Source organism: Myodes glareolus, chromosome 7 (assembly GCF_982192425.1).
Source record: "Myodes glareolus chromosome 7, mMyoGla1.1, whole genome shotgun sequence".
Taxonomy (NCBI): domain Eukaryota; kingdom Metazoa; phylum Chordata; class Mammalia; order Rodentia; family Cricetidae; genus Myodes; species Myodes glareolus.
The window spans coordinates 83322460-83349984 of record NC_142032.1 but is presented as its reverse complement, the minus strand read 5'-3'; the positions used below and the strand labels follow the sequence as shown (position 1 = coordinate 83349984).

The window sequence follows — 27525 nt, the reverse complement described above, 5'->3', positions numbered from 1 at the left end:
ATATACTTTATTAGTAAGATGAATATAAATGTTATTAGGAAAACACCATCCTCCTATTGGTTTAATAGTAAAGTTTATTGAACAGCCTCAGCAACATCATGAGACCCTTTCTCAAAAAAGCAAAAGTTCATTGGCATGGGTGTGAGAAACCAGGCAGCCTTGTACGGAGTCACCTGAAGTATGACAGTTCAGTGATGTCATGGTGTGCACATCTTTTCCCCTTCACTTCTAATACATGTTCAAATGTACGTGCATATGTGTTCATTACATTTTTCAACAACTAAAGAAGGCTAGAAACCATCTCCTTAAGGCTGTGACACTGTATAGCTTCATTAAGATATAGTATTTACAATACAGTGTTGTTTTTAAATGTGGGCGGCAAACATTTCTGTGCTAGTGTATGCCTATCTGGGAAGAATCTGTAGGAAACTGTTTGGCTGATGTGGGCATAGAAGCAGGTTGGTAGGAAAGAAAGCTGGAGGTAGCAGTACATACATACCTGTAATCCCAGCACTTGAAAGGCTAAAGCAGGAAGTTCACCAATTTGAGGTCAAACCCCCACCTCAAAAAAAAAAAAAATCCAAAAATAAAAAACCCTGGAGGCTGGTGTGGGTACTCAGATCCTAACACTTGACAGGTAGAAGGGCTGCAAGCTCAAGGCCAGTCTGGTCTATAGTGAGTTTTAGGTTAGCCACAGCTATATAGTAAAATCCCATCTCAAACCAAGACAAAAACAAACTAAATTTCTTGCTTTTTACATTTTGCTTGTGAGTGTATATGTAGGGGCATGTAAATGCCACCAGTGTGGAGATCAGAGGACAATTTATGGCACTTGGTTCTCTTCTACCATGTAGATTCTGGAGATTGAACTGTTTTTTTGTTTTTTTGGTTTTTTGAGACAGGGTCTCTCTGTAGCTTTGGAGTCTATCCTGGAACTAGCTCTTGTAGACCAGGCTGGCCTTGAACTCACAGAGATCTGCCTGTACTGCCTCTGCCTCCCAAGTGCTGGGCGTCTGCCACCACTGCCCGGGTGAACTCAGGTCATTTATCCATCCTACTGGTACAAAACTTTTAAGAGCTAATTCAAAGGCGGCTGGGCGGTGATGGCACATGCCTTTATTCCCAGCACTTGGGAGGCAGAGGCAGGTGGATCTCTTGAGTTTGAGGCCAGCCTGGTCTACAAGAGCTAGTTCCAGGACAGCCTCTAAAGCTACAGAGAAACCCTGTCTCGAAAAACTGAAAACAAAAAAAAGCTAATTCAAAGGCACATCTAATTTAGAATCAATACTCATCATATCTAATGTTAGTGTGTGTGTTGATGTATTTATGGGCCAGAGGTTGACATCAAATGTCTTCCTCTATCATCACTCTTTTAAGAAAAAAAATGTTTGTACAGGCAAGCACACGTATGCAGGTATGCGCATGTGCTCAAGGTCAGAAACACCACAATCACCTGGATAGAACTGGAATTACAGGCAGTGGTGAGCTGCCTGATGTGGGTGCTGGGAACTTACTGAGGTCCTCTACAATAGCAGTGGTTTTATTTTTGAGACAGGGTTTCTCTGTGTAGCTCTGTCCTGGAACTCGCTCTGTAGACCAGGCTGGCCTCGAACTGACAGAGATCCGCCTGCCTCTGTTTCCCGAGTGCTGGGATTAAAAGCGTGCACCACCACCGCTGGGTAAGCAGTGTACTCTTAACCAGTGAACCACTGAGACATTGCTCTAGCCCTTGCTCTCATTTTGTGAAATAGTTTCTCACTTAACTTGGACTTTACTGATGGGCTAGGGCCAGTGAGTCCTGGGGAATCTGCTGGTGTCCGCCTCCATAGTGGTAGGCATTGCATGTGTATGCTGCCATGCTCGTACTTTTACATGGGGCTGTGGTGTGCACTCAAGTCTTAGTGCTTGCACAAGCGCTTTCCTCAGCTGAGCTTTGCTCCAGTCCAATAGTCACACATTGAAGTTTTTAACCATGATTAGCTGACCAGACGTTTTAACCAACTTGTTAAGTGCTATGAATTCAGAACTAAGCCAGAACTTCTGAAATAGTGAAAAACGCTTTCAATCATAATATTTAACAACATGTACAGAATTTGTGTTAAGTTATACAATCCCAAGGATTTCCTGCTTAAAAGAAAATGAGTGGAAATCATTGTCAAATTCCCTAGAGTTATCTGCTGGGAAAAGGCCAGCTGGCTTCAACTGTAAAATGGCATTAAGGGAAACAACAGGCAGTAGATCTATTTGAGATAGCTTTATTCAGCTTTTAGAAAAATATATACAACAATCAGAACCATGGTTCTCTTAAATATTTTTAAATTAAAAGTATACAAGTGAGAGAAAGAGTTTCCACAGTCAGAACATCAATACTGTGTAATGAAGTAGACAGGAACTTCTGCAAGTCTAGGAATTAAGAACTGAGTAGGAGCCGCTTGTGGCTGCCAAGTGGTCAGCGCTGATCACATCTAAAGATTTCTCCTTTAGTTTCTATTTGAAAACAAAATACTACATGCCTGACTCTGAGTAAAACAGCTGAATGCTGGGCATATACCAACAGGCATTCATCAAACCAAAACTTGCCACTTCAATTGGTATTCACTTGAATTTGTAAATATTAGGATTGCCTGTCAGTCATCGTTCAACTGGTAGCAGATGCAACAAAACTTAGGGGTTTAAGAAGCTTGTTAATGTTATCTACTTCAGATTAATTCCTACCTTCTTATCATTCTTTGGAATGTTTGTGGAAAGCATTTTTATTTAAACAGTCCTTGGAGTTCCAAGTAGTTTTGAAAGCTGAGTATGGAAGCTATAGGACTAGCCTTAGTTTTGTTCCAATTCTGTCCTTTGCCCCACACTGTAGGTACTTTAGCCTACCCCATTTACATGGATCCCCCTCCACTGGTTCCAGGGCTTTTCCTGGAAATCAGATAATCAGTGCACCAACCAAAGGCCAGTTTATCATGAGATAAACACTGCCAGCCACCTTGCTTCCTGCTTTTGCCAATTAAGCAAAGCAATGAGGCAGATATCTTTAGCAACATCAAGCTTTTGAAATTGCGCTTATGTGTCTGAATGGGAGGTGGGGAGAGAAAACAAGCAGATTAGAACTGGAGGTCTCGTTAAGAGTAAGAGGAGAGAGATGGGTATTTTGTTCTTTGTTCATCTATTTCCTGCTTTGTTTTCTTGATGCAACTAAATATCTCCTTAAATAGTGCTTTGTATTCTGGAGGTGTAGTGGTGGGGGAACTGGTGGGCTCTGGGGTGACAGGGGTGGGTTCCCAGCCACTGGCTCCAGCCTCACACTGGGTTACCAGTCCTGTCAGGTCCCTGGCCAGCAGCCTAGAAGTCTGCACGGCCTTGTGTGACAGGGAGTCCTGCTCCTGCTGGCACTTCTTCAGTAGCTCTTCATATTTCACTTTCAGGGCACTGTACTGAGTGTCCACTTCATGCAGAAGGGAGATGCCCCTCTGCTTCACAGCCTTAGCTCTCCTGATGCAAGTCTCCTCATGGCCCTTCACAATGTCACCCCCTGCCATGCTGCTGAGCACCGTCTCACTGCTGCTGCGCTTGAGCGGTTTCCTTTGTGCTTCTGGAGCAGCTAGGAGCATCTCTTCCAGCAGGCTCTGGCTGGGCTCCTTGAGAGTAACAAACAGAGAGTCGGACACCAGCTTCTCCACCCCATTCACAAAAGGATGCTCTGCCTGCAGCATCTGCCGCATCTCGGCCACCTCGGCCTCCAACTCCAGTGCCCGGGCTCGGTAGGCATCTGTGGCACCCAGCTGCTGCTCCAGCTCACTATTCTCTTTCAGCACCACCTTATACTCTGCCTCCACACTCACTCGCTTCTTCCTCTCTAGGCTCAGCTGGGCCTGCAACATCGTCACTGTTTTTTTCAGGTGCTCATTTTCTTCTTCTTCGGGGCTTTGTTGGTTGTCCAAGGAAGTGATCTTCTCAGCAAACACGTGGTCATATACAAAGTGTCTATGAGGAAACATGGAAATATTTAAAGCTCAACTTATGGTGCAAAGAAGGCTGCTGGGGTTTTTCAACTGAATTTTTGTTTGTTTTGTTTTTTTGAGACAGGGTTTCTCTGTGTAACAGCCATAGCTGTCCTGGAACTAGCTCTTGTAGACCAGACTGGCCTCTAACTCACAGAGATTCGCCTGCTTCTGCCTCCTGAGTGCTGGGATTAAAAGCATGTAACACCACTGCCCAGCTCAACCAAATCTTTTAAAGGAGCAGTGACACCAATTTTTAGCCCATTCAATATTACAAGCAGTGGCTAAAATGAAGCTTTATGAGGCTGGAAAAATCTTGAAAGCAAATACAGTTTTTGTGACAGATTTTTCCTCCCAATAGTAATACTAAAAACTCACTGGCAGATCAGTAGAATGACAGTGGCTTACTAGGAAATATAATGGACCAGAGAGTCTCATCTCTAGCTGCAGATCACAACCAGTTGGGTGGTCTTAAAAACCTGGAGCTCACACCATTGATCCTTATTGGTCTGCTATCTGTACCTACAGGGTTTTAAATGTTCTCCATAGTGTCAGACCAAGGTTATGGAACATCATGTTTGGACTTTTAACTTAGGATACACAACAGAACCACTGGGGCAGCTTTAGGTTCATGCCAAGAAATTCTGACCTGGGAGAGACTTAGTATCTGTCTTTGGAAAACATTCACAGTGCCAGGTACACACATGTAATCTCAGCCCTTGGGAAGTGGGGGCAGGCAAATCAGGAGTTTGAGGCCAAATGGGCTGTATGAGACTTTATTTCAAACCCCTCAAATCTCCATAGGTAACGTGACAAAAAGTAAAGGACGAGACACATTAACCGCCTCTCCTACTCAGGCTCAGGCAGCTTGTGTATTTATTTCTTGGCTGTGGAGCATCTGACTTTATGAAAGGTCATGAAGACACAGGTCATGTCTCTTTGGTCATCATTCCTGATGACTGGCACATCAACTGCAGTGTAACAGGTGTCTAGTGAGCATTTACTAAAGACTCAAACTCATAACTACAAATTATAAAGGCATTTCTTTAGGTGAAAATACTTTTTTTGTCTCAATTTTTGTTCTATCAAAAAAATTTTTTTTTGGTGACAAGTCTCTCTCTGTAGTCCTGGCTGTCCCAGAACTTGCTATCTGGCCTGGAATTCGCAGAGCATGCCCCCTGCTACCTGAGTGCTGGGAGTAGAGACATGCACCATCACACCCAGCTTCCAAAATTTCCATTTTTTCTTTCATTCTAATGTGAAATATATCCCCCAAATCTGTACTGTAGCAGAAGTATTACTAATTTTAAACTAATATTTAACAAATTAAAATGAAAAGAATTACTGATATCCATAAATTCTCACTGTTATAAGTTCAGTGGCTTTGGGTTTAACATGCAAAGGGCACATCCTGAAATGGAACTTTTCATCTCCTGTAATCCAGAATGTGTCATGCCATGGAATGTCCCCAGCTTACAAACCCACAGAAAGGTAGGCTCTTACTGGCGGAGGTCATACAGCTCTTTCAGATACGAGAAGCTGGGTGCTGGTTTTTCCTGGTCACATGTCTTCTGCCTCCCTCTTTCTTGGCTGGAAGATTTCAGCTCCTTCACTTGGTTCTGGAGGTGATCAATGTTGTTTTGTAGGCATTCAATTGTTTCTGTCAGGCTGTAAATAAGACACAAGCTGGTTGCTGCTTGTCATATTAAATTAAGATCAAAACCAATGAAAGAGGATTAGGTGTGAGCCACTCAAACTTGGCTTTCTTAATTGGAAAAGACTTACAGTTAATCCTCAGTCCCCTAAAATAATGAACCCTTATCCTATACAGCTCAATCCCTCTACAGACACATTCTTCTTCAAATTATACTAAATAACTCCTTTGTAGATTTCCCCCAGTAACAGATTTTACCTTAGGATTTTCTGTTGTGAGGCTTTGCTCTCAGCCACAAGCCTCTGGTTGGTTTCTTCCAGTTCTCTTGCTGTGACATCCAACTGCTCGTAAACTTTTGCATGCTGCTCATTCATTTGCCGCAGAAGCTCCACCTGTTTGGTCAGGTACTGTGAAAGAAGAGTGATAGCATGTAACACAAACAGATAAGATAGCCCGCATGCTTCAACACTGATTGTCGGGTGCCAGGCGAAGGCTTAGGGCTTCCACTTGTGGGCTCAGCACCCTCCCAGCATGGTGATGTTTGCCAGTTCAGAGGCTCCCACAGCCTTGATGGTCTGCAGGCCCCTCTCGGGGCCAGCCATTGCAACCCTCTAATACTGTCATTCCTCACCCTAGTATTCAGGACAATAGAGGTTTTAGAGGAGTTTTATACCAGAATGAGGGACAAAGACCAAATGTGAACTTATATTATACCACAGTGTCATTGGTTTATTTAATGGAAAAGAGAAGTTAAATTCCAATAAAAACTACCTGTTTTAATAAGAAACAGGCACAAGCTATTCTTGATGTGTTTAGCTCCATTACTGCTTGACAATACTCCTACATACACGAGGTTAGTCTAATTTTACAAAATATATGCTTAACATTCAAAAGGAAAACCCAAAGTGAAATATGATAATATCACAAGAAGAAAAGTTTGGGAAAACACAATAAAATTGTAAACAAAATATGTCTAATAGGGGCCGAAGAGAGGAATCAGTGGTCAAGAGAACTTGTTCTTGCAGAGAACATGGGTTCGGTTCCCAGCACCCACGGGACCTGGTCTTTCTGACTTCTGCAGGCATGGGGCATACATACAGTGCATACACCTATGTTCAGGCATAAGATTCACACATATAAAAAATAAATCTTTTTAAAAAACAGAAAAGTTTTAAAAAATGTTTAACCAAAAGGAAAAAAAGAAAAGCTTAACGTGAAAAATGTTTTTTGATGGTTTTCACTTGGAAAAAAAAAATCTTCTTTTTCCTGTGTGAGATGTTTCAGACAAACACTAGTGAAAATACATTAATTTTATCAGATACTTTAATATCAAGTCCTTATTATTTCTACTCTACAAGAATGCCATCTCCACCATCTTTCTCAGTTTACTTACCAGGTTATTTATTTTGATCCTGCTAAGACTGCTTTCTGAAGACCAAGGATAAGGGGAATAAGCACAATCTTAATGCCAGAGTTAGGTCACCTAGATTCCCTCCCTACTCAGTTCCACCCAACACACTAAAGTGTAGCAGATATTCCAAACTTAACATTCCTACTGGAGATGACCCAAAGAGGAAAAAAAAAAAAAGAGGTTTTAAATATAATCCTATGGTAGCAGACTTGACTTTAAAAACCCTTCCTAGCCAGGCGGTAGTTGTGCACGCCTTAAATCCTAGCACTTGGGAGGCAAAGACAGGTGGATCTCTGTGAGTTCAAGGCCAGCCTGGTCTACAAGAGCTAGTTCCAGGACAGGCACCAAAGCTAGAGAGAAACCCTTTAAAAAAAAAAAAAAACAAAAAACAACAACAACAACAAAAAACCTCCTGAGGTATTTTACAGAACTATTTAAGTACCATCAGAGCCAAGTGACTTTTTTTTTTTCCTGAGACAGGATTTTTCTGGTAGCCCTGGCTGTCCTTGAACTCAAGAGATCTGTGTGCCTCTGCCTCCCGAGTGCTGGAACTAAAGATGTGCACCACCATGCCACTGCTGGGTAAGCTTTGCTTTTTTGAGATAAAGTCTGTTATATACCTCCAGAGAGGCCAGCTCTGGTCTTTGGCTCTCCTGACTTGCCTCCTAGTCCTGGGATTACATGTGTGTACCACTGTGACTGGCTTCCAGCAGTTTTCTTTCGAATAAACAGAGCTCAGTGGTATTCAGTGGTATGACATGTTCTTTTTTGGATGCTTACATACCATATGCACAGAACAAACAACCCCTCTTTGACTTCAACTTTCTCATATGAATCTCTTGGGGTCAAAAATGTTCTGAAAATTCTTTGAATTAACACCACCGTCACCATTCCCAAACAAATCATAGTACTTATAACTTATGCTTTATTAACACTCCTGTGAAGTTCAGGCAGGACTCTGTAATTAGGCATTGACACTTTCACATCAAAAAGTTTAAAGATTACAAACAGCCTCAGATCAGTTCAAGATTTGCTAGTACTTAAATTGCTGTAAACTTAAGGGATTAAGACCTCAGAACTTCTGGGGTTCGGCAGTGGTAAGTGGTTGTAGATGTTAGTAACTGCTAGAATTGACATGATTAAATGAGCTAAGTTAGCACAAAGCAAGGTATCTATGAAAGTCCATTTATTCTTCACTGTCTACATCTCCTCAAGTTTCTCTCGATCCCTTGGAAAACAACCACTCAACTTTTTACAGGAAGCCTTTTCAGACCTGTAGGAGAAAGCTCTGGGTTCTGCCCCTGGCTAGTAATGACACAGTGGCTTCCTGTCATCTGCAGGAATGGGTTTCATTTCTTAGGAATATCGAGTGGATAAAGGGCTTAGGGTCAAAAGAGTGTATGTGATCGTGGTGGCAAGATGGCTCAGTGGTAAAGGCACTTGCTGCCAAGTCTGATGACCAGATTTCAATGCCCAGAACTCGTCCGGTAGCAGACGAGTGCTGACTCTGACCTCCACTGTGTGTGGTGGCACATCTGAACACAAACATGTGCATGAGTGTACTTAGTAGAGAAATGCAGATCTTGAACATGGAAAATCTTGGAAATTCCCCTCTCTTGACCCAGTGGTGTGGGAGCTGAGGAAGCCCTGAATGACTGTGCAAGGAGCACGTTAAGTCCTGAGTGAATGTATGTGGTTGACATGGGCACAGCCATGTCAAGGATTCCTGATGCCTCAGACCCATAGAAATGGTTAAGACTTCTCATATTCAGTCTTAAGTATGAGTATATATGAACTGATCAGTAAATATGGAAACTACCAAACACCACCGCTTTCTCCTGACGGTTACACCTGAAACTGCTCCCCTGCAGAAACCTCCCACCACGATTAGCTAAACCTGTCTCTTTGATCAGCTATAGGTCATAAACCCACGTCATCAGCTGTATACAAAAACCGTCTGCTCCATCCAGGTGTACAAAATAAACACTTCAGTTCCCGGCTGCTGCTACATTTGGTGCCCTCCATCAGAGCGAGCACAGCCGCCCAATCCCAGCTTTTCTGACGTGTCTGTGTGTATTCCTTTCTTCACTGCCCTGTCACCTCGGTCAGGTTTACAGCATCAAGGCATGCAGGATACAGCTCAGTGGCTTTTTCTCTGGGCTCTAGCATGTACCAAGACAAACTGTGACATGTGTATGTACATATATGTTTTGAAGTCAGGCAAGTGTTCTACCTGTAAGCTGTGACTCTAGTACCATGCTAGGTTAATGGCCACTGTTCCCCTTCACATCACTCAGCTGCTGTCACTTGCTAAAATCAGTTAGTCTGACACATCATTTTTACCACAGCATTACATTCCCATATATTCTTACAACCATCAATTCCTCAGCATTACAAGCTAGTCATCTTAACTTTGTATTACTTCATGACTTCTCAATCCACTCAAATTCTGACTTTTTACAGATAACTAAATTCTACCCAACAGGTTTTTAAACTATTATAATTTTAAACATATAAATAATAAAAGTTTATTAAGTAAACTCCCATATGCCCATCATCCAGTTTCAACCATTACAATACAGAGAAAAACTATTCACCTCTACTGCCGTTGCCCTTGGTCATCGCAGGACAGATTCACAGCATCGTCACCCAGTGCCCTGAGTGTTGATTTTAGAGTAGTCACAGTGACTATAGGGAGACCTCACACTCTTAGTGTCTACCAGGCGTCACCATTTCCCCAGTCACCTCAGTGTTCCCGTCAGCTTCATGTGTTAGCTATGGAGTCTCTGGGTTTTTTAATTTTTATTTATTTATTTATTTTTGGTTTTTTGAGACCGGGTTTTATGGAGCCATCCTGGAACTAACTCTGTAGACCAGGCTGCCCTTGAACTCACAGAGACCCGCCTGCTCTGCCTCCCAACTGCTGGGATTAAAGGTGGGCGCCACCACTGCCCAGCTAGATTCTCTGTTTAAATTCAATAGATAGCTCTAGCATATACTTTTGAAGACATTTCAAGCATTGCCCCTCTTTAGGGCCTTCACCTCTTTCCTGGAGGGACTTTTTTTTTTTTTTGTATCTCTTTTATTTTTTATGGGGCCAGAGAGATTGTTCAGCAGTTATGAGCACTTGCTGCACTTCCAAATGACCTGGTGTTCAATTTCTAGTACCCATATCTGTCTGTAACTCCAGTCTGATGCCCTCTTCTGGCGTCTTTGGGCACTGCATACATGTAGTGCACAGACACACCCAACACATAAAAGTAAAGAGAAGTTTTTTAAAAACTTATTTTTATTATGTTTAATTGTATGTGTGTGTGTGTGTGTGTGTGTGTGTGTGTGTGCGTGCACATACCATATGGACACATAGATGCAGGAGTCTGTGGAGGCCAGAAGTGTCAGATTCCTCCTAGAGCCAGAGTTATAGTCAGCTGTAAGTTGCCTGATGTGGGAGCTGGGAGCCAAACTCCAGCCCTCTGCCAGGGCATTATATGCTACTAAACTCTCAACAGCTGAGCCCTCTCCGTGCTACTTCTGGCTGGTTCCATCTAACCCAGCAGCTCTTCACTTGGGGTTCACAGACAGCGTTTAGAAAGAGTCTGTGAACACTGATGGGGAAGGCAGCTATTTGAAAAACTAACTGAAAACTGGAAGGCATTTCCTTCCATTATGAATGAAAGTCACAAACCACAGCAGTACCGGGGGCATTTACCACCAATAGAAATCATAGTATTTCATATCATACTGTAGGGTTTACAAAAATGTTGACATTTTACTTAGATATGTCACTATTTGAAATTATGATAGCTCCCAGAATGCCTATATATGCTGTATTAGTATATCGTGAATTTGTTTCTACAATATTTTCTGGCTATCTAAATATGACATTTCATTTATAATTCAGTGTTTAGTTGAGATAGTGAGGTCTGGTTATGTAGACTGGCCTTAAACTGACAATCCCCCTGCCTCAGCCCCTAAATGCTGAGATTCTGAGTCTGAACCACATTTGGTGCTATATAATCCAGTGCATTTGAAAGGGCTCATCATAGCCTTTGACAGACAGCTAGCAGGATCTGTGGCATAAATGTGGGCCAAGCACTTTAGTTATCCTTAGGCCTCATTTTCAACGTAAGCTCTTTGCAAGCTGTTTCAGAGCACCTGCTCCAGGGCTGCAGCTGTTTAGCAGTTAGCACCTGCACTCTTGCACAGGACCCAGCTTTAGTTCCCAGCACCCATGTGGTGGCTCAACTGTCAAGGCCCTCTGACACCCTCTCCTGACCTCTGCAGACACCAGGTACCATATGGAGCACAGACACTCGTGCAGGCAAAGCATCCATTCACATGAAATGTTTGCCGGAGTACTTGCTCTTATCTACAGCAGCACCTCGAGGACCGTCATTCCTCTCAAGACAACACAACAACCAACTCAACTGCTTGGCTCTTACTATCCCTCTCTTTCTGGGATATTGTTCTCTATCTAGCCCATTTCTTACATATTTAGTAGGAATTATACTTTATTAGGTAAATATCCATTTCTAGACCCCTGTTCACAACGGCTGTGTTCAATACCACAATTCAGAGTACAAATGTCCATTAGAAAGGTCTAATTTGAAAGCTTCTATGATGGGCTTGGCTCTAGACCTGGGAAAAGCTTATTAACCACTAATTCCCATTTAGACACTCTATTCTCATGACCCCAACATCACACTCAGAATCCTAAAGGGGAAATATTTATAATACATACCACATATTGCACAGAGCCCAAGTTAAACCTCTTTTAAAAAATATCAACTTAGGCTTGTGACCAACATACAAGAAATAAATCAACATGCAAATAAGTACAAAGAGGCCACTAAAACCTACAGAAAGTGCCTCTTGTTCGCTATATAAAAATCTGTGACTAAAAACACAAAGCCACTGAAGAACTTGTGATATCTTAGCCTTAGACGGCTTGGCTTTGAGGATAACCCAAGTACGCCAAGGAGCTTGTTTTCATGTGGTAGGAGTTTAGTTTAATTATATTAAGCCACCAATAATCAGAAAAGCCATTCATTCTTCAAGACTCAGTCACAGACAACCAACAAGGGAGTCTCATCTGTTCAACAACTGCAAAGAAAAACTACTGAGTAAGTGCTGTGTATGGCAGACACCAAACATGTGCTGTTAGCCTAGATCTCTAAATTAGTTTTTTTTCTTCACTTCATACAGAAGGAAATAAGTTACCTTTCCCACCATTCACCTCAAAGTCCATACATACTTCTAATATTCTCATTTTCTCAATTCAGAATCTGGGACATTACTTCAGGTCTGACTGCCATATTGGGGGGACATGAGAGTGGCAGCAAAGTAGACAGAATGTCAACAAGAACATCAGGCTTGGGAAGACGCTTCAGCTCGTAAAGTGATCATTTTGTAAACATGAGGACTTCAGTTCAACCCCCAGAACTCATGTTTAAAAAAGCGAGGAACCAGGCATAGCGGGACACGCCTTTAATCCCAGCCGTGGGAGACATAAGCAAGTGGATCTCTGTGAGTCACTGCTAGCCTGGTCTACACAGGGAGTTCCAGACCAGTCAGTACTACATAGAGCGACCCTGTCTCAAAACAACAACAAAGGAAATTTAGCTGCCCAGCAGTGTGAGGATTAACCTTTAATCAAGGACTACAGCTACATCTTTTTAATTTAATATAAAAATAATTTTTAATGATAGTGAAGAAATAATTTCTATGAAACGCTGAAAGTCCATTTCCCCTGATTATAGTAATATGTTTCTGCCATAGGACATACAGGGGTGGAGAAGAAGGAATATGAATATGAAACTAAAAGTCACATATAATCACACTATTAAAAGCTTACCAAGTTGGTTTATGTTTATTATGTGTGTGTGGAGGCCAGAGGCTGACAGTAGGTGTCTCCCTTTTATTGTGACAGGGTCACTCTCTGAATCTGGAGTTCACCTATAGCTCTAGACAGGTAGTCAGGGACCCACCTGTCTCTGCTCCCAATGCATTACAGATGTACGCCATCATGATTGGCTTTCATGTGGGTGGGTTCTGGGGAAACAAACTCAGGTTTTTGTGTTTGTATGGTAGCCACTTTACCAGCACAGCCATTTCCCAGCCCTAGCTTGCCAAGTTTTTAAGATCTACTGTCCACTAAATAGGATTTTTTTTTTTGCAGAATTAAAACTGTTACCATATAAATATTCTGAAATGAGTAGATAATGATGTAGTAATTACAGAAATCCAAAACATATTCTTATGATCTCATCATCCCCTAAGAGCACCCTGTACCAAAATAGTGCCAACATTCGTCATCATTCCATGATGGAGCAGACAGATCTAAGAGATGATTTACATGGCTGAACTCTCTATTTGCAAATATAATCAAGGGCTTATGCCCAAAGTCTCTAAATACAAAGGCCAGTGCTCCCTCCATACCTTCAAAAGTATTAACCAGTTACCGACTATGTGTGAAAGACCATGAATAAACATAGCAACAGTCTTAGCGTCACTATGGAAATTGAGAAAGTAGAAAAAAGTCAACTAAAAAATAAGTACAATATAAAATATAATATTAATAAATGTAGTAAAAGTACAAAATACTTTAAAATTCCCAGGGAATGGGGGCTGAAAAAATGGCTCAATGGACAAAGCGCTTTCTACACCATATGCAGAAAAAAACATCCACACGCATAAAAAAAAAAAAAAAAAAAAAAAGAAAAAAGAAAAACTTTAAAAATGTACTTATTTTTGAGACAAAGTCTCAACCATGTAGCCCTGGCTGGCCTGGCACTCACTATGCCAACACCCCCTACCCCATGTTTTAATTACTTATCTAATGAGGAGCACTGTCAGTAAACACTGTGCCAAGCTTAGCACTGAGGAGCTGTAATTCAGCGGTAGAATGTGTATGCAGCATGTGCACAGCACCAAATGACACTGAAGAAAAAGAAATTTACAATTTGTCCAAGTTATTCTGCCACGTGAAGGTCAAACAGGGGCTTATCTAGGCCTGGGGTGAGAGCTGGGTGGTGACTGGACGGGTGGATAACATTTCCACACCTTATCTGGGTGTTGGCTGCAGGGGTAGTTTACTTCATAAAAATTCACAGGGGCTGAGGCAGGGGGACTACAAGTCTGAAACCCACTAAGATTATAGAACAAACAAGTTCCCAAACAAACAAGGATTTAAATTCTTTGAGTGGCACAGGAGCTTAAATACACTATAAAATCAGATACACCATCAAAACAAAACAAAACTTCTTACCTAACTCTAAATTTGGAATGGTGCTTGGTAGTTGGAGAGGGAGGGAGGTGCCACCAAGGAACAGTACAGGGTGGCAGTGTGGGTAGCTCTCTTCATTAGCGTGGGTGTATGCATGGGTCTTCGTATGTGCAGTTCTGCACTGCATTGTTCCTGACCATGCTTTTCTGTATACCTGACATAGTGCAGAACTCATTTTTGAACGAAAAAAAACTTAAGAAATTAAGTACAGTTTCATTTTGCTTTTCATACTGACAAATACTAGATTGGTTTTTTTTTCTTCTTTGTTTTCTTTTTCTTTTTCTTCTTTTTGGTTTTTTGAGACAGGGTTTCTCAGTGGAGCTTTGGAGCCTGTCCTGGAACTCGCTCTGTAGACCAGACTGGCCTTGAACTCACAGAGGTCGCCTGCCTCTACCTCAGATTAAAGGCATGCTTCACACAGTGCCTAGCTAGAAAACTTTTTTATTTTTAAACCAGAGCTGATTTGCATATTAGGAAAACACAAAGAAAGTGTACATCGGCTTTGGTGGATCAGTTCCTTAAAAACTACTTAGAAACTGAATCCTGTTATTTCAGCAGTGTATGACTGATTCAACAGTAAAGCACCACACATGGTGAGGATGTAACTCTCTCACTGAGTCAATTACCTCAATTTCCTGTAACTGCTCCTGATTGGTTGTGTACATCTGCTGAAGAGAATCCTCCAACTCTGTGTTCCGATCCAGTAGCGTCTTTCCAAGTTCAGCAGCAAGCTGGAGATCTAGCACAACAAATATCTTAGAATGCGGCAAGTATGAGCTCACGTCAACGTTTTACATAACCCAGCTCTTAAAATAAACAAAGCAAGTCCCAACACCTGCAAGTCAGATCCTAATGGAATGCAGAATGGCCTAGAAAGAAATGTGAGTGCTATTTAAAATTCAGTTGAATTGGGGTCTGCTAGCAGGTGAAGTACTCGCTCATGCACCCTCGTCAGACATGAAAGAAAGTCTACTTATAGAGAAAGATGTGGGCATTAGTTCAGAAATGATCATTTAGTACTATAGCTCTACAATAGCATTTGGTAATAGACTTATTCAAATCCCGACATTAAGATGGATCCTTGAGCCAAAGCACAGGCCGGTCTCTCAGCAGCCTCTAAAATTCCCATCAAGCTGCTGTGAACGCAACTGTCAAAGCAGTTTGTTGTTTGTTCCCTCTACTCAAGACAGGGTTTCTCTGTCTAGTCCAGGCTGTCCTGGAACTCACTAAATAGACCAGGATGGCCTTGAACTCACAGAGACCCACCTGCCACTGCCTCCCTAGTACTCGGGTTAAAGGTAGGCACCATCACCGTCCAGCCACGCCTGGACTTATTTTTTTTTTTTAATTTATGTGTGTGTGTGTGCCTATGAGAGTTTGTGCGGCAGTGAACTTCAGAAGCAGGCACTGGAACCTCTGGAACTGAAGTTACAAGCAGCTGTGAGCTGCTTGGTATAGGTGCTAAAAACCTAATCCAGGTCCTCCACAAAAGCAGTATATGTTCTTAATGGCTGACCCATCTCTCCAGCACCCCTAGCCTTAAAGCAACTAAATATTAATGCAAGAAATGGAGAGTACACAGTAAGACACTTGCTTCACAAGTCTTTTGCTCTCATTCCCCCTAACCAAATTTCCATCACATCTTTTAAGCAAAGCAGCAAAATGGTTTAATTTCACATGTCCCTTAAACATAGAGCAAGGAGCCAGGTGGTGGCTTTAATCCCAGCACTTCGGAGGCAGAGACAGGCAGATCTCTGTGAGTTTGAGGCCATCCTGGTCTACAGGACCTAATTCCAGGACAGCTAAGGCTGTTACACAGGGAAACTCTGTCTCGAAGCAAACAAACTAAACCAAAACAAAAAAAATATAGAGCCAGGTAATTCTTTCTTTTGAATCAGGGCTTTACTCCATTGCTCTGGCTGTTCTGGGAAGTCACAGCAATTCTTCTGCCTCAGCTTCCCAAATGCTAGGATTACAAGTATGAGTCACCACATCTGGCTTTCCTGCTTTAAAGCTTCCTTGTTAACTATCTTCTTAGGCATATGTGCAAATAAGACAGGTTTTGTTTATATTATATTATAATCATAGGATTAAAAGCTTAGTAATAACATAAAGTCAAACCAAACCAAAAACAAAAACAAAAAATGCTGGCAATGTAAATAACTTGTCAGGAGAGGTATTCTCAGGAGACACCTGTGCCCATTTCTCAAATAATTAACCTCTCCCCAGGAACCCTCCACCAGGGAAAAGGAAAGGCTGTTTCAACACAGTTCTGACAACTTATGAGCCCACCCTTCAGGACAGACCTGAGCCGAGACAATGGTAGGCAGGACCACATCGTGACCAGCATTGCTTATTATATATAGCCCCTGTGCTCTATCTTCACCCACATCTCATGCTAACACTAACTCCCTTAAATGGACATGGGGTGTAGTCATAAGCCCCTCAGATGTGTTCCTCTTCCCAGTGTAGAAATCTCTTGCTTTTCACTATTTCCTGCTTCCACCATCACTTGTCTCTTTAGGGTGTTCTGGAGATAGGTGGCTGAGCTTAGCTTGCAGGTGTTGCAAGAGCACAAGCTTTTCCTTTAAAAATTCCAACACTTACAGTGACACAAGTAACTGACTGTGGCCCAGCCCTATGACAGTGGGAAACGTGACGAATCTGGGCAGGAGGGTACATGGTCCAGTTCTGACTAACGTTTTCTAGAACAGTGATTTTAAATGCTTTCATGCTTGTTTTGTATTGTGTGTGTCTGTCTCTGTGTGGAGGTATGTGAAAGGAGTGTGGCTGCCCATAGAAGCCAAAGTTGGAATTACAGGCGGCTTAAGCTGCCTCATGTGGTGCTGGGAACTAACTTTGGCTCTCTGCAAGAGCAGTACATCCTCTTAACTCTTGAGCCACCTTTCCAGTCCCCAAATAGCGATTTTAAGGGTCCCTACACCTGTCTTATCTGGAGAAGTGACTATTCTGTTAATATCACAGTGTAACAATAAAATGCAATAATAGGAAGCTCTTTCCAAACTAAGTTGCAATACACGAAGCATGTCTAGCAGGTATTGGTTTAGATGCCTTTAGATATCTGTTGCTACAAAATACTACCTGCAACAGGTGGTCTTGCTCTGTTGACTTCCCTAGGCTATTAGAGAAGCTAGACAGCACATAACACTAAATTTTCTATCGTGATAGCACCATCACTACACAGATTCTGCTTTGACGATTGTATTCACAGATGCTCACATATATATTCAGTAGTATTGGATTATGTTTTAGGCACTGAGGATTATAAGGAATTCAGATTTTTAAAAATGGGGAGAAAGCAGCACGATAAAATATATACTAGAGGTTGGGCAGTGGTAGGACTAAACTAGAGACATCAAGGTAGGTGGAGAGACCAGGGAGGCTTGGCAGGATCATTCTGGCTGCCTGCTGTGCAAACACACTGAATGGGACAAAGATAGAGCACAGTGATAAGACACAGTAATTGTCTAGGAGAAAGAATGGTGGCTTGGACCAGACACTGGAAATGGAGAAAAGGAACAGACTTAAACATGACTTGAAAGTAAAAGCTGTAAGGATTTGTTGATTAATTTGATACTGACTATAAGAGGGGAAAAGTTAAATTATGTAAGGAGGAATCTAATTTTAGCTATGGCTTGAAAGATGGGAAGTCATCATGGGAGAGCCAGGAAATAACTCATCATATTCTACAATCTGGCAAGTAGCTAGTAAGAAGAAAGCAAGAAAAGAGAATGAATTGAGTTGAAATGGGAAAAGCAGGGAAAGAGCAATCATATTAAGATGTTACAGTCATGGCAGAGAAATTTTAAATTGTATTCTCTGTGTTGGCAAGTCACTTCAGCTACTAAAATACAAATATGTATCATGAAAAAGACCCACAAGATTCTAAGCTTAATTTTTAAAGATTGACAAATAAGACTTAATATCAATCTATTAAATATTTACACATCACTACTGGCAGTAAAAGTCAACCTAGAATAAATGGTAATAGAAAAACAACAAACTTTGTTATATGGTAATGCCCATCAAACAACATAATTAGCATCGTGCTTGGTTGGTTTTTCCTCACCAAGGGAAAAAAAAAACACCAAAAGCAACAAAACCCACTACACACAGCTCAAAAACACATAGACATGTACATGTGCACACATATACAATTTTTTTCATACAATATTGCTTGATTATGTTTTTTCCTTCCCCAGCTTCTCCCCAGGATTGGAAAGAAGGGTAAAGGAGGGAACATGGGGAGGGACAACTAACACTAAAGGCCGTTTGAAAAACCACATGGAAATCAACACAAACACACACAAACACATATACAAATATATATGTAAATAAGTATATACAAAAATAAAAGGCATCTAAATTGAGTCACCAAATAATAGGGGAAACAACGCCCCAACTAGACATCTTATGCCATCAAGTAAAACTTCCAGTGCCGAGCTTGGGGTGCATCTTGTTGAGTCATGGCCAAAAAGGGGTTCCTCAGAAGCCCCAAAACCTCACAGCCTATTGGCTGTTCCCCACAACCTAATGGTAAGGCACTATTGCTGAAGATAGTTATGCCATTGAACCTGAAATAAGAGCTGGTGCTTAACTAGACCCTCCACCCCTACTGACTTGTGTCCACGGTAATGGATGGTACTTTGAACATTACTTATCATCTAGCTATAAACTCTGTGACCTACAACAATGACCTGTCTGCAAGATAAACTGGTACATTAGTGGCACAAATGTTAAGGGGGTAGTCAATTACTTTTTTAAAAAATTGGATTTAAGGCCCATTTCATGAGCTGGAATCTATATCTGACACTATTAAAGTAGCTAAGAATCTGAGACTAGATGGGCCACGGATCTAACGAAGGGAAACTTGATGAAGGTCCCACTGTTGACCTGGCTGACCTCTGATTCACAACCCTCTTACTCATCCTGCCAAGCAGTCAAGATGAAGCAGTTTTGATAGATGCCAAACTATATTCTTTGATGATTTCAATTTTAACAATATTAAACGTATATATTACTATTACTACATTAAGACTAATAAAGAAGTCAATCAAAGCTATCTTATATTCATAAGCTAAAACCTTTACCAATAACTCAAAGCATTTAAGAGACATCAATTTTGGTATGTTTTTATAGGATACCAAACCTAGTTTTTCAGATGAGACACCCTGAAGCACAAAACTATTAATATCATCAACAAACTACACATGGTGAATCACAAGCAAGGCAGAAACTACAGTCAGCAGGTTCTAACTCACATCACTAGGACTCTCAATCACCTACATCTACATAATGTTTTCTTTCCATTGCTAGAGCCTTGTACACACAAGGCAAGTGTCCTAAGTAACACCCTAACCACCTCCCTCTACTCCCCTCACATAGAGTCTCATCGCATAACTCAGACTGGTCTTAAACTCGATCTTTCTGCCTTATATTGTCAGTGGTAGGATAACAGGCACGTGCCCCCATTCCTGGCTGTGAAGTAGGTTGTTTTTTTCCCTTCTCCAGTGCTGGGGCTCAAAAACCCAGGGCTCTGTACATTCTAAGCAAGCACTCAACCATTGAACTAAATCCGCAAACCCATGTCTGTATAGGCTGAAGAAAGTGATGTCCATACACTAAGGAGGAGATCACAAAGCTCCCTAATATAAGGCTTTTAATCACTTGCAAGTGAAAGCAAGGAGAAATGAAGGGTATCTGTGGCCAGTTCGGCTAGTTGCAAGAACATTCACACTCAGCCAAGTTACCATCTTTTTTCACAGAATGAAAAAAAATTAAAACTGGACATGGTAAAGGACACCTGTAATTCCAGCACTCTGGAAACACAGACAGGAGGATTGCCACAAGTTTAAAGCTAGCCTTAGTCTACAAAGCAAGTTCCAGGCCAGCCAGGATTATGTATTAAGACCTCATCTCAAAAGCAAAACAAGAACAAAAAAGAACTACATTCACTATGCATGAGTGGCAATGTATGACTTTAATCCCAGCATGGAGGCAGAAGCAGGTGGTGGATCTCGGTGAGTTTGAGGACAGAGAGGTCTACACATGTGTTCCAATCCAGCTAGGTCTACATGGTGAGGCTTGCCTCAAAATAAATAAGTAAATAAATAGAATAGAATAAAAAATAAAAAGGGGTAGTTGAACTCTGTGAGTTCAAGGCAGCCTGGTCTACCTAGTGAGTTTGAGGACAGACTGGTCTACATATGTGTTCCAATCCAACTAGGCCTACATGGTGAGGCTTGCCTCAAAATAAGTAAATAAAGAGAATAAAAATTTAAAAAGGGCAGATCTCTGTGAGTTCAAGGCAGCCTGGTTTACCTAGTGAGTTCCAGGGCAGATAGGGCTATTTAGAGAGAGACTGTCTCAAAAAAATCAAAACACCACCAAAATACCCCAAACAAACAAAACCAAAATAATTACATATGCTTAACAGTGCAATAGTTCTTTTCTTTTCTTTGTTCATTTGTTTTTTTGAAACAGGGTTTCTCTGTGTAACAGTCTTGGTTGTCCTGGAACTTGCTTTTTAGACAAGGTTGGCCTGGAACTCAGAGATCCGCCTGCCTCTGCCTCCCGAGTACTGGGATTAAAGGCATCACCACTACCGCCCGACACAATAATCATTTTCTACTCATAGCCTATATACCATATTTGTATAGAAACCATCACACCATTGAAGACATCAGGAGGCTGGAAGATGGCTTCAGTAGTTTAAAGCACATGCTGCTCTTGTAGGGGACCCAGATTCAATTCCTAGGACCCACGGTGGCTGGTAGCCATCCATAATTTCATTCCAGGGAATCCAACTACCTTTTCTGGCCTCCATAGGCACTAGGCGCACACACATAGTGCATATACATGCAAGCAAAACATCCATACATAGAAAATAAAATAAATAAATCTAAAACAAACAAATAACAAAAACAAAACTGAAAACACCCCACCAAAGATACAGCATGAAAGATCAGCATCTCCTATATAGTCCCTAAGCCTTTCCTCTGGCCTGCTGTAGAGCAGCAATACCTCATTGGGATTGCCAGAAACACCAACTCCTGAGCTGTCACAGATACATAAAACCAGTATGTATGTATGTATGTATGTATGTATCTACATCATAAAGTAATAAGCAAAACTGTCTAAGGGAACAAAATGGACTAATGGGGGGAGGACCAAAGGGTAGACAGGAGATATGAGAATATTCTCATCATGCATTATATACTTATATGAGACTGTCTGTATATAGCACAGTACCATATGCAATGAATATACATAATGGAAAATATAAAAATCAGAAAATAAAAATCAATTCTCACTAGGCGGTGGTGGTGATGCCTTTAATCTCAGCACTCGAGAGGCAGAGGCAGGTGGATCTCTGTGAGTTCGAGGCCAGCCTGGTCTACAAGAGCTAGTTCCAGGACAGCTAGGACTGTTACAAAGAGAAATCTTGTCTCAAAAAACTAAAACAAAAAACCAATTCTCACAAAATAAAGGCCAATTCTTATTAACTTCAAACAATCAAACTGAACTAAGTCAACTGAAGCCACAAAACCATCTGTGCTGAAATGTCTTCAGGAATCAAGGCTTGATCCTTGAGGGCCTCATGCTCTCCCATGCAGCTATGCACTGTGTACGCCAGTCAACAGCCAGCAGCAGGTTTCCTGCTTCAGCAGAGGTCAAATATAGCCTCTGTTTGTTTCCCATCAGCCAACAGCAAATAACAAGAACTTGAGACTCGACTTTATCTCAATCCTTAGTTTCAGTTAAACAGAGTCCCCACCAAGCTCAGCAACCAGAAGCTTCAGTCTTTTGAATATTTCATGAAATGTTTAAAATTCTAGTGAGTCAAAGCTTAACTACAAGAAAGCACCTGTGAAGTCACACTGTATAAAGGGACATTACTTCATCTGATAGTGTAAAGACAACAGACTGCTTCAGGCTTTTAAAAAGCGTTATTTCCTGTTGTGTAGCATCTCGCCTCTATAACCAAAAAGAGCCAAAAGCTGGCAGGAAGCCCAAGAAACATTTCTAAGTAATTGATAGAGGGAAACAGGAGAATGTTGAACGTCCTTTAATTTTATTTTTTAATTAAGACACAAAAGGAAGGGAAACCATATAGTTTCAAGGCCTTGCACACCTGCTTATCTTGCTATTACAGTAAGGATTTCCATTGTCTTTTTTAAATCCTACCGAATTGGTCTGGCTTAGGCAGTCACTATAAATATCATAGATTTACAATGTATCGGTGCTCTACATGCTTGATTATTTTTTCACTGATCAGTTTTGTCAGGCAAATTTTTTTCTTAATTCTGGGATCAAACTCAGAACCTCATACAATAAGCAAGTGCTCTATCACAGAGTTACATCTTGGCCCTAATATGCTCTACTTTCACAGGATAGGCTGTTAGCTTTAAATAGATATTCACTCAGCCCTGTACTTGGGCAAAAACATGAGCAATAGTACCTGAGTGATACTTTCTTACAGAATTTATACATTCTTCTCATTTTATTTGTTTCTAAACACAAACTAACAAAAAAAAAAAGCTGAGGGCAGCATTTTATTAGTAGCAATCTGCAACAGTAATTCAGTAACAGGAAGGCTGAAAGCTTTTCCTATTACAAAGTCAAGTGCTTCATCTGGTGAGGTTTCTATTCAATATCTGTTGCCAACACTGCTATAATAGAGAACACACAGACACACACTACCTCAACATAAACATCAAAAAAATGGATGATGTCAATTTTAATGACTCTAAACAATGATTCAGCAATTAAGTGCAACATTAGGAATTCAGAGATGAGCTCATACTGAAATTTAGAAAGATGTACTCATCTTGCAATGGAACTTCAGGATTCCTTTCAACTACGACTTCATTTGGTGATCTATACACCTTAACTCTGAACACTTATTCTAAACCTTGCGTCGCTCCACAAAGGACAACTGTCACAACAGCTGGTCTAAAGGAAAACCAGTCTTTGAAGCCTTTCCACCTTGTTCTTGGGGGCACATTACAAAGCAAGCTCCGTCATTACCTACACAGAAGGCTCCTGCTGTCCCAGAAAAGACCGTGCCTGCCCAGGGATTACTGTCAGTATTCTTTGCGTGCCAACTCACTCCTCTAACAAAAGTCTTCATCAAGGCATTTCTGTGTCTGCTCAGCTCTACACGTAACAAGATATGAATAGGGGATCAGAGTTGACTGAGGTTAGAATGTTTCCATTATTTTAATTTGAATTGAAAGGGAGGCTCTAACAAACATTGACACAGCCTACTTAGATAGTGGCATACATTTATAAATTTAAAAAAATGTAATAGTCCTAATGTTTTAGAAAATGTTAGGAAAACTAGGCACGGTGATCTGATTATTCAGCAGGCTGAGGCATGAAAACTACCATGAGTTTGAGGTTAGCCTGGGTTACACACCGAAATCCTATCTCAAAAAGTAAATAAGAACTGGTAAGATGGCTCAGTGGGTAAGAGCACCAGCCATTAAGCCTGATAACCTGAGTCAAACTCCCAGGACCTACATGGTGGAACCAGAGAACTGACATCTTCTGACCTCCATATACACACCATGGTATGTCCCACTCTGCACTACAAAAAAGTTAGGCTCTATGGCTTACACACTTGAGCTCAATGGGAGGTTGAGTGGGCTGGCTAGTTTTATGTCAATTTGTCACAAGGTAGAGTCAGAGAGGAGGAAGCCTCTCGGCCTCAGCATCAGCTCCTGACTCCAGGATCCAGCCCTGCCTGAGTTCCTGTCCTGAATTCCTTCAGTGATGGACTATTATTGTCAAAGTGCAAGCCAAATAAACCCTCTCCTCCCTAACTTGCTTTTGGTCATGGTGTTTCAGCAGAGCAATTATAACCATAACTGGGATTCTGAGGTAGAAGGACTGCCATGAGTTCAAAGCCAGCTTGGGCTACAGAGCAAGAACTTAACCTTAAACAAGTCTCAAATCTTTTGGTAAAGTGTTTTAGACCATCTATTCAATACGAATCTACCTAAGGTAACAATGAAGATGATAAAATCTGACTAGAGCTCCTTAATCTACCCAGAGAGACAGTGCTGGTCCCAAGCGACTTAGCATCAAAAGCTGAGTGTCTCCATTTACTAGCATCTCCAGATGTCTCTAATGAATACATTCATGAACAGTAGCACCCCAGTGAGGGGAGTCCTGCCTTCCTAACAGATAGCTGGCTACGACAGTGGGCTGCTGCCTACATGAATACCTCGTATAGAGAAAGCAATACGTTCTTAAGAAACAGTCGTAAACTCTGTTCCAAGTTTAGTTCTTGGCTGCCTGAGGGGTACATTGCATGCCTAGCATGCATTGAGGCCCTGGGATCAATCCCAGCACATCAAATACACAAAACCGTTTATAACATGTAAGTCAGCAAAACTGAAGAAAATATGCGCAAGAGAGCAGCCACCATTCTTTCAAGGGCACACTGAGAAGTGAACAGTTGGGAGTTCACATCTTCCATTTGTACTCTATATGACTATGATAGAAGCTACGGCAAAGTCTACTGCAATAACAGACATAAAAACCTTTGGAAAGCTGGGCAGTGGTGGTGCACCCCTTTAATCCCAGCACTCAGGAGGCAGAGGCAGGAGGATTTCTGTGAGTCCGAGGCCAGCCTGGGCCACAAGAGTTAGTTCCAGGACAGGCCCCAAAGCTACAGAGAAACCCTGTCTTGAAAAACCAAAAAAAAAAAAAAAAAAAAAAAAAAGTCTTCGAAAAGTATAGAAGACATTCCAAGTGGAATTTGACAGTAAGTTCAGGGGTTAGGATTTGTTAAACTTCAAGATGTGACAACTTCATTTTGATCAGAAATTAAGAATCTCACACATAGTCCCAAACGTGTTTTGTGTACTGCTCAGCAAATTGAGATATTACAATTGGTTGTCCTGATAAGCTCCGGGGAGGTGGGTTTGGTTGTTAGGTGGACAAGGGCTCTGGAGAAAGGAGAGCTGTGAAAACAGAGAGAGAGAGAGAGAGAGACAGACAGACAGACAGAGACAGAGAGACAGAGAGAGACAGAGAGCCTGCTTCAATTCAGTCAACAAAAATGAAATCAAACTTTTATTATGAAGTTTTATATATGAAGTTAGATATGGGAGACCAGCCTGACCTTGAAGATTTTGGATGCTTCTTAAATATGGCAAAGAAAAATCTCTTGCTTGGATTACATGAATTGCTTTCATATAGTAAAATGCTGAATCGCATGGTGATTGCTTCAGTCCTGAGGTATCAAAGTAGGTCATCAGTCCTTATGGGACAAATCTGAAATAGGCTAAATGTATGACAAATGTGTCTTCTGGATACAGGGAAATGTGATGGCAAACGGACTCTGTAACTGCTAGGTAGCTTCAATTATAAAGGGACAGATAGCCATTTGGGCTTAAGTAGTTGAACATTAAGGGGTCAAGACAGACAGAAATAAAGAACAAATTATCACCTCTCCAAAGAGGTACTTGTTTTCTTTTTCTCTTTTCTAAGTATGGGTCATTAAAGTCCACATTTTCATTTTTCTTTCAAATTCAATGGAATTGTGAACAAGCAGCAGTGTTTAATAGCCAACTCAGATATTTCCACTGCAAGTTTAGAGTGAAAATAATTCTATAGAATAGCACAAACAGGATGAATTCCTGAAGATCATTCTGCACGGTGGTTAAGAATGTTTGCTTTGAAGTCTGCAGAAAAAAACGTTTCCCCAACAGTATCTACTTGAGTCAGAGGTAACCTATGGCAACACTTGATGTTACTGGGAGAATGAAAGGGGCCTATCAGTGTCCTTAAGCGCAAAACCCTGCTACGAATGTGAAAGAAAATGTGCCACTGGCCTCTGACTGAGGGCACTGAGACTGTTCTCTGGAGATGCCACAATCAATCAAGAAAACCAAGGCAGGATAATTTTTAATTGAAAACCCGAAATGCAATAAAGAAAGGAAGGAAGGAAGGAAGGAAGGAAGGAAGGAAGGAAGGAAGGAAGAAAGAAAGAAAGAAAGAAAGGCATGCTAGAACTCTTCTCAAATAATTTCACCTGGCACCCGATGAAGATGCCTAAGTAATAAAACAGTTTGACACCCAACTGAGTAAGTTGTAAACCGGGATGCTAAGGTCTCAACAGTGTCTACAGGCTCCTCATCCCAAGTGTGTGGGATCAAAATTACTTGCTCCTATATTCGGCTTTGGGGAGTCCACTTAACTCTTTTAGCCTCAGCTTTCTGGAAAACGGGATAACAAAACGTTACTCTCACAGAGTGATGGCGCGGGTACCGCACCGCAGTACTGCCCCCCCACCACCTGCAGCGGCTTGCAGACTCTGCGGGCCGTGAAAAGCGGATGAGGGCGGGCAGGGCAGCAGGACCCGGAGCCCAGTCAGCAGCCTGCTTCTAGAGCGGGACACGCTGGCTCACCCCTGCCCACCTCAGAGGTCCCCGAAGGAGACAGATCCGCTCATCCTCTGAGGAAGCGCCTTCTTAAAGCGCCGACCATCATCAGCCAGTGTTGCGCATCCGCAGGGCCGTGGGCCGCGCGCTCGCTCCCAGCCGCCGGGATGGGCGGATCCGCCGCCAGGTGAGCGTGAGGAGCCCCCGGCCGCGCATCCCAGACCACCACCCTAAGGAACTTTCTAGCACTTTCCACACCAGCCGCCTCCCGGGCCCCTCACCCCCCAATCCCGGCGACCTCGCCCTCACCTTGCTGGAGGTCCCGGTGGTCGTACCACGGCTCATCCTCTATCTCAAACTCCTCCACCAGGTTATCTGCCAGCATGTCGCCGGGGGCGTCCGGGGGCAGCGGGCTCTGCTGCCGCCGTGCCGTCACGGCCGCTGCCCCGGGCTGTCCCCCGGCCCCTCCGCCTTCAGCCAGAGCCGCTCTCGGGCGGGACGCACCGGCCCCGCCGCGGCTCCCGCCGCCGGCCCGCAGCCGCCCCGCGCCTCCCAACGGCCAGCGCCCTAGCGAGCGCACCCCGGGGTGGCGCCCGGAGCCGGCTCCTCACGCCCGCTGCCCGGCCCAACGTGGCACTTTGGCAGAGCCCTCCCAGGCCGGGGAGACGATTCAAACCCGGGCGGCGCCTTGACCAATTGCGAATTGGCCCCCGGCAGAGCGGCAGCAACTCTAACCAATAGCGTCTCAAAGAAGGTCGCGG

General features: G+C 42.3%; 1 protein-coding gene across 2 annotated transcripts; it reads right to left on the bottom strand.

Moving 5' to 3' along the window:
- Nucleotides 1-2239: 2239 nt before the first annotated feature.
- On the bottom strand, nt 2240-27372 carry Cdr2 (cerebellar degeneration related protein 2). 2 transcript variants are annotated; one of them, XM_048460328.3, is made up of 5 exons: nt 27074-27363; nt 14975-15087; nt 5911-6059; nt 5502-5666; nt 2240-3981 (listed from the first exon to the last, which is right to left on the bottom strand). In XM_048460328.3, the coding sequence occupies exons 1-5, from the start codon at nt 27147-27149 to the stop codon at nt 3120-3122; spliced, it is 1365 nt and encodes a 454-aa protein (XP_048316285.1). In that variant the 5' UTR covers nt 27150-27363; the 3' UTR covers nt 2240-3119. The 2 variants fall into 2 exon arrangements, with proteins under 2 accessions (XP_048316285.1, XP_085549152.1); XM_085693026.2 differs by lacking the exon at nt 14975-15087 and having other exon boundaries at nt 27074-27372.
- Between the last annotated feature and the right edge of the window lie 153 nt (nt 27373-27525).